Source organism: Coptis chinensis, chromosome 7 (assembly GCF_015680905.1).
Source record: "Coptis chinensis isolate HL-2020 chromosome 7, ASM1568090v1, whole genome shotgun sequence".
Classification (NCBI taxonomy): domain Eukaryota; kingdom Viridiplantae; phylum Streptophyta; class Magnoliopsida; order Ranunculales; family Ranunculaceae; genus Coptis; species Coptis chinensis.
In genome coordinates, this window is record NC_141462.1 from 82,888,993 (window position 1) to 82,900,882 (window position 11,890).

General features: G+C 38.1%; 2 protein-coding genes and 1 long non-coding RNA gene across 3 annotated transcripts; all 3 read right to left on the reverse strand.

The window, feature by feature from the left end:
- Positions 1–1,960: 1,960 nt before the first annotated feature.
- Positions 1,961–2,653, reverse strand: LOC147489392 (uncharacterized). The gene is made up of 3 exons (XR_015202385.1): positions 2,520–2,653; positions 2,377–2,409; positions 1,961–2,268 (listed from the first exon to the last, which is right to left on the reverse strand). It is a non-coding gene; the product is annotated as an uncharacterized LOC147489392 (long non-coding RNA).
- Positions 2,654–3,034: 381 nt separating this feature from the next.
- LOC147489393 (uncharacterized) lies at positions 3,035–5,089 on the reverse strand. Its single transcript, XM_086574627.1, has 2 exons — positions 4,916–5,089; positions 3,035–3,802 (listed from the first exon to the last, which is right to left on the reverse strand). Exons 1-2 carry the CDS (start codon positions 5,087–5,089, stop codon positions 3,035–3,037), a joined length of 942 nt encoding a protein of 313 aa, XP_086430753.1.
- A 912-nt stretch (positions 5,090–6,001) lies between these two features.
- On the reverse strand, positions 6,002–6,553 carry LOC147489394 (uncharacterized). Its single transcript, XM_086574628.1, has one exon. The coding sequence runs from the start codon at positions 6,551–6,553 to the stop codon at positions 6,002–6,004; it is 552 nt and encodes a 183-aa protein (XP_086430754.1).
- Positions 6,554–11,890: the final 5,337 nt, after the last annotated feature.

The following is an 11,890-nucleotide window of genomic DNA, read 5'->3' on the forward strand; positions in this document are numbered from 1 at the left end:
ACATTTGCATCCCCAGATGGTACGAGATATCGCGCGCCTTTGTCGCCCTCGACGCGCATTCGCCCCCCCTCGTAATTTCACGTGCCGTACGACACAAATACGCGTGCCTTTGGTGCCCCGACGCACATATGCCCCCGTGATGGCACAGATCGATACGCCTTCACGGGCCCCGGCGATGCATTCCCCCGTTACTACGATCTGGCGTGCCTTCGACGCCCGGCGATCCAAGATCCGCCCCCATACGGCGCAGATACGCGCACCTTTGGCGCCCCCGGCGCGCATCCGCCCCCCGTATTAAAAAAACTCCAATTGAAGCCCATTAGAAGCCCGATAAAAAAGCCCAACTGAAGTCCACTAAAAGTCCAGCCGCATTTGTTGACTTCAAGAATGATGCAGCACTTTTGTTCCACACTATTAAACAACTAACATCTCATAAACCCTAGGATTCGCCACCTCATAAGCTAGATCCAAAGGTTAAGGAGTGGTGTTGGATGTCCAGCACCACCCTTCTTTGTTATATAGACTAGGGTATGCTCATGCCTACTGAGACCTCGGCGTGCTGAGACCTCGGCGTGCTTGTGGCGAAGGCATACACGCGCGCTTCAGCGCAAAACTTTCGTCATGCCTTTTGCGCGGCGCATTTACACCTTCGGGCGAAACAAAATATAAAGGCGCCAAAAATGGAAGGTCAACCCCCTTTGGGACATAAAATGGATGGGACCCTTTGGGCCCCCTGCCTACCTCCACTATTACAATTTTTTTTTTACTTGAGTCCATGCTTATGTTTCCAAGCCCATAAAAAATTCAACCCATCAAAATTTTGTCCAATGTTGACTTTTTTGTGTGGGGTGGGTGAGGTGAGAAAAACTATTTAACTCACCCCATAAAAATTTTTAATTCACCCTCTATAATTTTTTAGTGGCTATGGTTAGGGGGTGTGTCGACCACGTCTCACCTTATGACGTGTAATCTCTCCTCCCACTCTTTTCTATTTTGTTAGATAAACTAGGGTATGCCCGTGCCGTACGACACTGATAGAGTCGCCTGCGACGCTAACTTTGTGGAAGCAGCTTGAACTTGAACACACCCCCCCTCCCCTGTTTTGATTCTATTATACTGGCTATTGTTCCATTTATGGTCAAGAATGATTATTAGGTTGAGAAACTCGACATCACACTAACTTGAACCACCTGAGGGGTAATTTGGATAGAACCTCCCCATTATTTTATGGCTTTCCAATGTTTTGGATCATGTTAAAAGGCTGCAAAGACAATTCTCATTCAATAAATCCGGTAGTGATTTGCACAGATGCTCTAAACTCATTCATCTAAATGGACTTAAACATAGAAGAACACCAATTAAACCAAATGAAATAAGAACAATATGAGAAACAGATACATAATCGGACTCCCATAAGTGGTTTGAATGAGGACATCAAAACAGTACCAAAAAGAGCACCCACAAAAGTACGCCAAGTACAAAAAAAGTTCTTGAAAAGTAGGATAACATTGTTGACAATCATAACTCTTCCAGAAACCCCATCCTCATTTGCTAATGTCAAGGTCATTATCATAAATCCCAAGCCTTAAGGAAACTTCATTGAAGAAGTATGTAATTATCTGTTTTAAATTCGTTAAATAGAGTGAGTAGGAAATACTATATATACTGAAGGGAAGAAGAAATTGACAATTTAGAAGTGAAACAATGAACGATTGTATTCACCTCTAGACTCTTTTTTAGTTTTGGAACAGGCAAATATGTAACGCCCCAAAACTCAAACAATTACAAACCTATGACACGTGGTTTTTATAGTAAAATTTTGGCAAAGATCTCCCTCGTATTTTTTGACATTTCATAAATATAAACCTGTCATAACCTGAAAATCACAATCATATATTTCTCATTGGTTAATCCGGTTATTTAACCGTCTCGGCCGGATGCGAGCAGTCAAATAATTGGGTTACAAAAATGAGAGCACTTCAACATTATGACTTAGTACGCCAAAGTATTTAAATGTCTTGACTAATGCCAGATCATCAAAGCACCTCGTACAAAGTCATTACCGAAAACACAAGTAAAATACATACATTCGAGTCCCATAACTATCAAAAGGTCTACACCCTTAACAAATGATATTTACAATGTGTACATATACCATATTTCCTAAAGTTTCCATTGGGGTAGTTCCATAAACGCGACTTTCTGTAACAACACTAATAAATCAAAGAACAAACAATAGCCACCGAAATGCTACCTGCACTAAAATACCTATAAAAGTAGCAGAGCCAAATCAAAGCTCAAATCAATCAAAATTAATACTTTTCGACAAACCCAAAACCAAAAAATAAAACCCTTAATAAATAAGCAAATAAATACCTGTAACAACACAAGAAGAAGCTCAGACTAAACCTTTACATAGAAGAAAACAAATAATTCATCTTTGGCTAAATGATTTTAAAACGAACTGAATTTTTACATGGAAAATCAAAGAGATTGAGTTATAAGAAAAGAGATGTTACCTGTTTCACTTGACTTGAGAATCAGCAGAGATCACTAAGTTATAGTGATTGGCCAAGGTCCCATCACCACGTTCATGGATGAAAAAATTAAACAACACAATAAGTAGAGAAAGACCAGGGAAGGAAAAATGAAAAAATGAAAAGGAACATACCTGAGAATCAGCAGAGATCACTAAGTTTGAAGATATGAGAATTGAAATTTCCTCGTTCAGCTAAATACCATATAAACAGACGTCACCATTTAGTAGGAATTGAAATAGATTTGTATAGAACTATATATTCAGGTGCTGTAAGATCAAAAAGTAGAAATTAGGGGAAAAAAAAACTAACCAAGGTTCGCAAAAAGTTCTTCAATGCAATACTAACAAAATGTAATTACACACCAATTCGCAAAACCTACATAATTTGAACAAAGCAAATTAACCAAGTAAGAGCAAATACAAAAGTATCAATTTGATGACTATAAATTCAATGAGTAACTACTCAACACGTGACTATAAATGAGAACTTACAAATTATAGTAAGACTTCTGGGTAAACAAAGTTTGGGGTGTGACTTTCCGAATTTGGAGGGAGGAGAATACTGATTATGTCTGAAGAAGTGAACCTTGATAGTGCGACATATAATTGACCGTGGCTGAAAACTTCAATGCGAAGGTCAATCCCCACATACTTCACCGATTGTCCTTGTGACTTATTTATAGTCATTGCATAAGCAACACACACATGAAACTGTCTTCTTGTCATATGAAAAGGAAAATCAGAAGACGACGGTGACAAAGATATTCTTGGAATAAATGCATGATTACCCGCTTTTTCACCAGTCAAAATTCTTGCGAAAAGAACGTGAGGTCGACAGTGGACCACCATCAATCGGGTTCCATTGCATAATCCATCTTTGGGAGCAATATTTCGCAACAACATTATAGGACAACCAAATTTTAGGTTGAGACGAAACGGTGGTAGACCAGTTGGATCAAGTGAGTTTAGGTACTCATTTGGGTATTGATTAATATTGGCTGGATTCGTTGCATCCTCGTCTGCCATCTTGTATGCAGCTAGAAAGAGAGTACTTTCCCCTGGGAACATATTTAAAGTTGTTGCATTAATATCATTGACATCATCATTGCGTGCAGATAGAATTGTGCGCTCAGTTAAATATTCCGGTGTAATTGTGGTAGGTTGATTTAGCTGAAGATATGTAGTAGAAATGAGATCCTGAAGATTTGCACATCGATGAATTGCTGATGGTAGTTCAACTGTCTCGCTTGGGTCACTTCCTATCTAATTAACCAGAAAATAGTAATGAATATTAGTATGAATAAAAATAGTACAAAGAATGATGTAAATGAATATCAATATTAAGCAAAATAGTACAAAGAAAAATACATAGTTTGGTACCTCCATTAAGAAATTTGCGAACGCAATATTTGCAGAGTTTCCATTTTCCAATTACATGTTTTGAGCAAGAGTTAGAACATGAATGTGACTCCAGAGGAAGAAAGACCGCAAGGAAGCACGCACAATCTGTTCTCGAACCCCTTTGGGTATAACTGGAAGGCATTGACGGAAGTCACCACCAAGTACAACTGTTTTTCCACCAAAAGGTTTATTATTGTCATGAGTATCCCGAAGTGTGTGATCAACTGCCTCCACACAAAACTTATTTTGCATTGGGACTTCATCCCAAATAATAAGTTTAGCTTCCCTAAATAATTCAGCATGTATTGAATTCTTACTAAACCCACAAACAGAGGTATCAAGAATATCTAGTGGGATGCGAAAGGTCGAGTGAAGCAAATCGAACCGCCGACCCAATAGTAATGAAGCTATTCCAGATGAAGCGACCATAATAACAATATGCCCCTCAGCACGACACGTAGCAGCGATTGTGTTGTAAACAAAAGTTTTGCCTGTTCCTGCTGCTCCATTCAAAAAGAAGAGTTTCCCTAGATTTTGGGAAACGGAATCTATCACGGTTTGATATGAAAAGCGTTGCTCTGCATTTAGGAGAACCCTGTTGCCATGTGCTTTTGCATTTTGAGGATCAAACTAATATTGTCGCTGGTCCCATATGAGGCGGTTTGCAACAACTAAGTTCCATCTTGTAGTTAACAGAGGCAGCGACATTAGAGGGAAATTAGCCAGTGATTTACTTGACTCTATCAAAATCTCATTTAAGAGAAATAAACCATAATCTTGCACTTCAGCAGGGGTAGGTTCTGGAATGTTGAACATTGTGCGAAGCTTATGTGGAAGGTCATCACATATATTTTCTCAAAAATCATTCCACAATGTTTGGGGTTGCAAAGGATTGCACTCTGCGAGAATAACACAAAATAGTCGGCGAAGATGATATCCAGTCTGCATGACTGAAGCTTCCTATAGACATTGCACCCATTCGCTGTCATCTTCCAAAAGTCCACGTGCAACACATGCATCTTTAAAAGTTAGAAGTGGAGGACCATTACTAATCCTTTTCAGATCATCAAATAATTGAGGTCCTTTTACAACGGTTAGAAGTAAGCGCAGGTAAAATCGCTCACCGGAATTAGGACTGGCGAAATACATTCTACCAATAGTAAATTTTCCCTCTCATATCTTTCTTGTCTAAGTCTGAGATTGTTTGTTCCAGACATAGTATTCAGGGAACTCTTGATAAGTGAGGCTTCTTGCTCTTAAATTTGATGCACACCAATCAAAGAAGGCAGTCAAAGTTGACTTTTGGCGCTCCGCCCTTGATAGTATATCATGTATTGGTTCATCAGCTTTATAAACTACGTGGTGCATTCCAGGGAGATGAAGTGCCAAGCGCACAACTGTGGGAATCTCCTCATGTAGATGGAAACTTAATAATCTCCAAACTGCTTCCGGTGGGCCAATGTATCTCGCGTCCAAGTATTGTTGGATCTCATCCAACTAATTCAACACTATTGTTGTCATGTCATGCCCTTTAAATATATACTTGTGAATGTATTTAACACAACGGATCCCTGCACAAACTTCGACATTAATATGGCAGTTGAACATCTTAGAAAGATAAGGATTATAAAGAACAACATCCCTGTTATCAACTGTATGCCCCCTCACAATATATGATCTACCATTGTCACGACGACGGTAGATAGGATATCCATCTTTATCCATGGTGGTAGCATCTGCAAAAGTCTGGGGATAGTGATGCTTGCATCTACCATTTACCATGCACGGAGAGTTAGGATTATTTAGTCCACATGGACCATGAACCATACATGTGAGGACGGTCTGAAATAACTTAGGTTCGGTTTATGGATCAGGAAACTCTGCACATACAATGCGATCAAATTGAGCAGGTATACGGATCTTGTCGGAATGTCGAAGATATATAAGTGCATTCATATGGGGCAACCCGCATTTCTAGAACTCAATGGTGTAGAAATGTGCAACGGCAGTACCAAGCACACCTTTCTTTTTAATTTCCTTCATCAAGGCCCTTCGCTTTAGTTAAAAGACACGGGCCACGACCTCTAGTCGATGAGTTGCAGTTTGGTGCTCAGACAATGCCTCAACAACTTCATCCCAGTGCGGATTTGCAGTCATTGTGAGAAATATATCAGGATGTTTATTGTAATGTGTGATGGCCATTGAATCCTGAAAATTTTTGAACATGTGCCTAGGGCAGCCGACACAAGATGCTGGTAAGACCACTCGTCTTCCAATCTGGTTTGGGTTGAAAGCTTTAGCTGCAACATCAGTGATGCCTTGATAAAGTTCAACCTGAAGCTTGTCTTGCTGTAACCTATAATATCTCACTTTGTTCTGTTTAGTCACTGCCCATCCATCCACCAAAAACTCTTGAAACAGTTTGTACCCGCGTAAGATTGCAGAATATTCTCCAGGGCGTTCAAATATCCGATAAGAGTAGAAATCCATCTGTGTCAATCGGTCATTAGTATTTGAATGCCTCATATCAGGTGACCACCCAAGCTCTCCGTAAGAAACCATTAGCACATAATGCAAAGGCAAGTAAGCTGGATGACATTCACTGATCTGCATGAATTATTGCCATCTTTTAAGATATATCACAATATCCCTCATATTATCCCGCTCGCTGCCATCCTCAGGTAAAATGACAGCAATCTCATTTGTGGTTGGCAAGTTGAAATGACGTCTATCTCTAGTAGCATTGTAATTCAAATAAGCAAGTACATTGAAGTTCTCACCATGTTGAAGAGAGGCAGATTTAAGAACATCGTATGCGTGGCAAAAAGTAGCAGAGAAACAATTATACTAGAGCATAGTTGCATGAATTATCTTCAGAACATTTGTGTTCAAATGGGGATTACGAAGTTGACGTATATCCAATGCAGCACTGGGATCATATATGTAAAGCTGAGAGTAAGTTGGCTCCCGCCCAGTGTCAAGAATTAGAGATCTAGTTCTATGACCCAACTGACCATTTATAGTAAAAGGCCTTGGACCTCGTCAAGTAAAGACACGCTCATTTCCTCTAAGGCTCGTAAATCCGAAAGCTTGGTTGTATTGTCTCATGTACTTCCGAAATAACTTTGACTTGCGATCATTTCCATCATATAAAGCTTTAAGGGCTGGAGGTAATGGCCGTAGTGGGGCAATTTGACTTTCCCTTGCAAACAACAAGTCCCGAATCGAGGACGTGATAATGATGAATATTTTAGTCGTTCATCCATCCAATGGAGTGCACTACAAAATGGACACTGAACATCCATTCTCCCCAAGGAGTGTCTTCCTTGTTCAATCAGATGGTTAGAAACAATATTGTCAACTTCGTCTTCATCATCACTTATGTCAGCATTATTAGCAGAAATTGGATGGTCAAAACCATTATTGTGAACCTCCTCACAATATTGTGCAGGATCCCCAAATGGTTGTTGTCTACAAGAGAAATAATTGTATATATTTAGACAAAGGTGCCATTTTTTTGGTATTCCAATTTCAATAAGTGTGAAGAAGTATACCACAAATTTTGGTTAGTTGATGATGATGCAGAAGCTGCATTTGTCGAATGTGATATTGGATGGACAAAGGATGAGGTAGAAGACCTGCAGTTACACGTACTGCGAAGAAACTTGTGATGTTAGGTAGGATCTTATGGTAACCAAACCACAAAGAACCAAGAGAAAGATGTAATAAACCACGTACTAACCTTGCATTTTGGTGAGATGGTGTTGGTACAAAGTTCTCATTGGTTGAATGTGGAATTGCATGAGGTAAGGATGAGGAAGGAGAAGAGATACATGTACTGCAATGAAACTTGCACAGGTGAGTTATATATAGATTTTGATTAAGGAAAACCGCTAAGTGAAGTACTCACGTGTTGTTTTGATCCGATGAATCGGCATTGGTACTTGATGTGACACGTTTTTCAGGGAGCGTAAATAGCCTTACGGGATTAAGGAATGATAAAGATTTCCGAAGAGACTCTGAAGAAGAAAGACGTCGGTATGGTGTTGCATGAGGTGTAACTGGACTATTATGTGTTTGATGCTTGTTAGCTTGAAGTGGAGTTTGTGGAAGTGAATGAGAGCCATTCAATGTTGAACCTTGTCCACCTTGGATGGTGAAGTTTGTGCTACCAATTAGTTTAGTGCTCCTTTCTCTTTTCCTTCGAGCACGCTGTCCTAGTATTCTATTTGTTATCTGCACCTAATTATAAGTATAATCAACCGAATAGATTGGGAGAAAGAGGAATGTATGGATAATAGCAAAGATGGCAGTTAGTATTAAAATTAGAAAACACGAAATGTAAAGATATGAAGAAAGTAGTGAAAGGTAATAAGTGATCGAAGACTCAAAAGCAAATTATAAATGAATAGATGGATGACCACATGCAACACAGTTGGTGGGTAAATATTATACATATAAGCAGGCATTAAATGGAAGTTATTAAATAGTAGTGAATTTACTACAATTATAGTGTACAAAAATACCTTTTGGACAATGCATGAGCAATCATAGTATTATTTTAATTAAAGCTCATCTTACATGAGAACCGGATGGCGGAAGAAGTGTTTAAAGTGGAGTCTGTGGAAGTGAAGGAGAGCCATTCAATGTTGAACCCATTAGTTGGTGGTTAATGACATGACGTGTGACTACTTGTGCACCTTGGATGGTGAAGTTTGTGTTGCCAATTAGTTTAGTGCTCCTTTCTCTTTCCCTTCGAGCACGCTGTCCTAGTATTCTATTTGTTATCTGCACCTAATTATAAGTATAATCAACCGAATAGCAAATATGGTAGTTAGTATTAGTGGAATGTAAATATATGAATAAAGTAGTCAAGGATAATAAGTGATCGAAGACCCAAAAACAAAAGCAAATTATAAATGAATAGATGGATGACCACATGCAACACAGTTAGTGGGTAAATAGTATATATATAAGCAGGCATTAAATTGCAGTGAATTTACTACAATTATAGTATACAAAAACACCTTTTGGACAATCATGAGCAATTATAGCATTACATTTTAATTAAAACTCATCTTACATGAGAATCGGATGGCGGGAGATGAGATAGAGGAACACTATCTGATGGGCGCTGCACATTTATAAAGCAAAAGAAGAAATAAGACAATGCAATATACATAAGCAACAGTGTAGAAAAATAAATAAGGCAATGCAACTTAGTATAAGACAATGCAAGCAAGAAATACTTGGAAGCCAAGAGGCGGTTGAAGATTGAGCCTATCTTGGGGGGCAACAAAGACATGTTTGTTTTGGTTTGAAGGTTCCTTAAAGGAGTCCATAGGACATTTTCCTTTGTCAAGAATTGGTTGCGTAGGAAGCTCTAAATATTTGAAAGAGAGTTCAAAAATGTGATGTGAAACCAATAAGAGTGTTAATATAATTTGGGTAACTCAAAGTATGTTAATAGAAGGTATCAATAACGTATATTGTTGATTGTAATACCTGGGAGCAAGCAGGTCATTGAGGAGTAGGTGGCTGAAGGTAAAGTCCATCTTGAACTGGAACATAATTATTGTTTTTCTTGCAAAGGTCCTTATAAGTTAAGGGTCCATTGGACGTTTACCCTTATCTATGGGATCCTGTAGAAACAAATAGAAATAGCTACACTACACCAGAATGGTCAATTTGTAACAGAGCAAAATTTTCATCTCTAACGGATATATTCGTTACCAATATTCTAACGGATATAAACGTTAGTGATCAAGTTATCCGTTACTTTATCTCAATTTATTCTTTAAATTATTTTATAAGCATTTTCTAATATAACCTAACGTTAATATCCGTTAGAAAACAGCGAGAATACCAACGAAAGCTAGTCCAGTGGTCACCTTGTTACTTTACGTAGCTTAATGTCCCATGTTCGACACTGGGCAGCTACAATTTTGTTATTTTTTGTAATAAAAAAAAAACCAAACACGCAAGAGAATTAGAGAAATTTTAAGTGGCTGCTCCGATCAAAAAGCTAGGCTCATCTTTGACCAAAAGTGTTTTCTTTTCCAAATCAAAACCGGCTAATCTTTACTATTTTCATCGCCATTCTAAATCGCCCTTTCTATACACACCCCGTGTTTTGCTTTACTTCAACCTAAAAAACTCAAATTTTCCCTTTCTGATGAAGCCACCCAATTAACCCTAAATTTCGGTGAATAACTATCCTACGCTCATGGGAATAAATTTCTGTGATATCATTTTTTTTTTTGGAGTGGTGGGGCATTCGGAGGTAGAAGAAGACGGGTTTTTGTGGCTGCAATCAAAGGTAACTTGAATCTCTCATAGTTTGTCACTTTTGATTGATTCATCCCATTTATTTGTTTCTTCATTTTTTGTGTTTACAGTTTGGTTTTTCTTCTTCTTCAAAAGAATGTGTCCTGAAGCCATCGCTACTTACCATACAGATTTTGAAATTGCTTCAAAATGTGTCTAAAGCTGGTGAGATCTATGAAGAGATTGGAAAATTGGAATCAGCGACATCATGCTTCATGAAGTTGGGGAATTATGAAAAAAGCATGTAAATCACCGGACCGACAAAGAATCTCCATTTTAATTCTTATCTTCAGGGTCCTGTTTTAGAAATTCTTTGTGGTTTTAAAGATAACCAGTTAGGATATATATGTTGCAATTAACAACCAGACATCCTGGCTAGTTGGAGCAAATGAGGAGGTTCTTCATTGTACAGACGACAAATTAAAGTTTACATGAGTGGTGGGGCCAAAACGCCTTGGGCAAATTTTTCGAGAGAAGAAATCCCTTATACCATTTGTAAACCGCTACAATTATTGAAGTAGCTTCAAGATGAATATTTGGAGAAAAGACTCCTTTTGTTGAAAGCGATTGCTTGCTCTTGATTTCTGGGGTACTAAAGTTTCATGCCAAGTATGACAGCAGTACTTCTAGGAGCTTTGGTTTATTTGAGGGCTTCTTAAACTTGGTTTTTTACCTTTTGTGTTATATGGAGTCTGATATTTAGCAAGAATGGTGTGCTAGTCTTCTGGACAAAAATACCGCAATTCAAGCAGTAGGTTTAGTTCATTATGAAAATATCACGTCCTTTTAAAGGGGGTTGACATGGCTTGGAATATTTAGAGTAAATGGCATGTCTTGTAGTTAGAAAATAATTCTTTAGTTTACAATTTTGATTCGTTATATGTTGTTTACCTTGTTGTAAATAATCAAGGCCTTTCTGTATGTAGGATTGTGGTGCAGATGGCAATGACCAAATTGGAGATGAAGAGATATTTGGAGCAATTATTAGTCACTCCCCTTTGGTTTATTCCCTGTTCATTTTGTTTTTGTCAATGAAAAGCTTAGCCACATTGAACCTTTTGGTGTTGTTGTTATGGAACATGCATGACATTCTCAGATTGATGAGAGCAACTCTTTGGAGTCCAGTTATTGTTTGGAGTTGAATTGGATTTTGTTCAAGGTAGTATGATTGATGGTTTATTTGTTTTGTTTTTGGGGTTTAGGATATCAAGGTTGTTGACCTTCCTCTAACGATCCTATTTGATTGGGGCTAGCACCGAATTACTCTGTGTGTTTACTATGAGATATGAATTCTTCCCGAGAAAGCTTGTAGCATGGCTAAAACAGTTTGCTTTTATCGCTTTTGGATTCGAGGGATATTGATTGGTTCTAATATGATGGGTTTTTAGCATTTTTATGGATTTGGTATGTCATATGTGGTAACATAATTTGTAGGTAATATAATTAAATTAAGTAATTGGATTGTAATGAAAACATGCTTAGTCAACTAACTAACACAACGTTTAATTCTTTACTTTTTTTTTGCTAGGTAATGAATGAAATTAATTCCTTGTTTGACGTCTAGATTTATACATGTCCTTCCACAAAGGATTTCTTGTGTAAGTTAATTATTGTGGTTAAAAC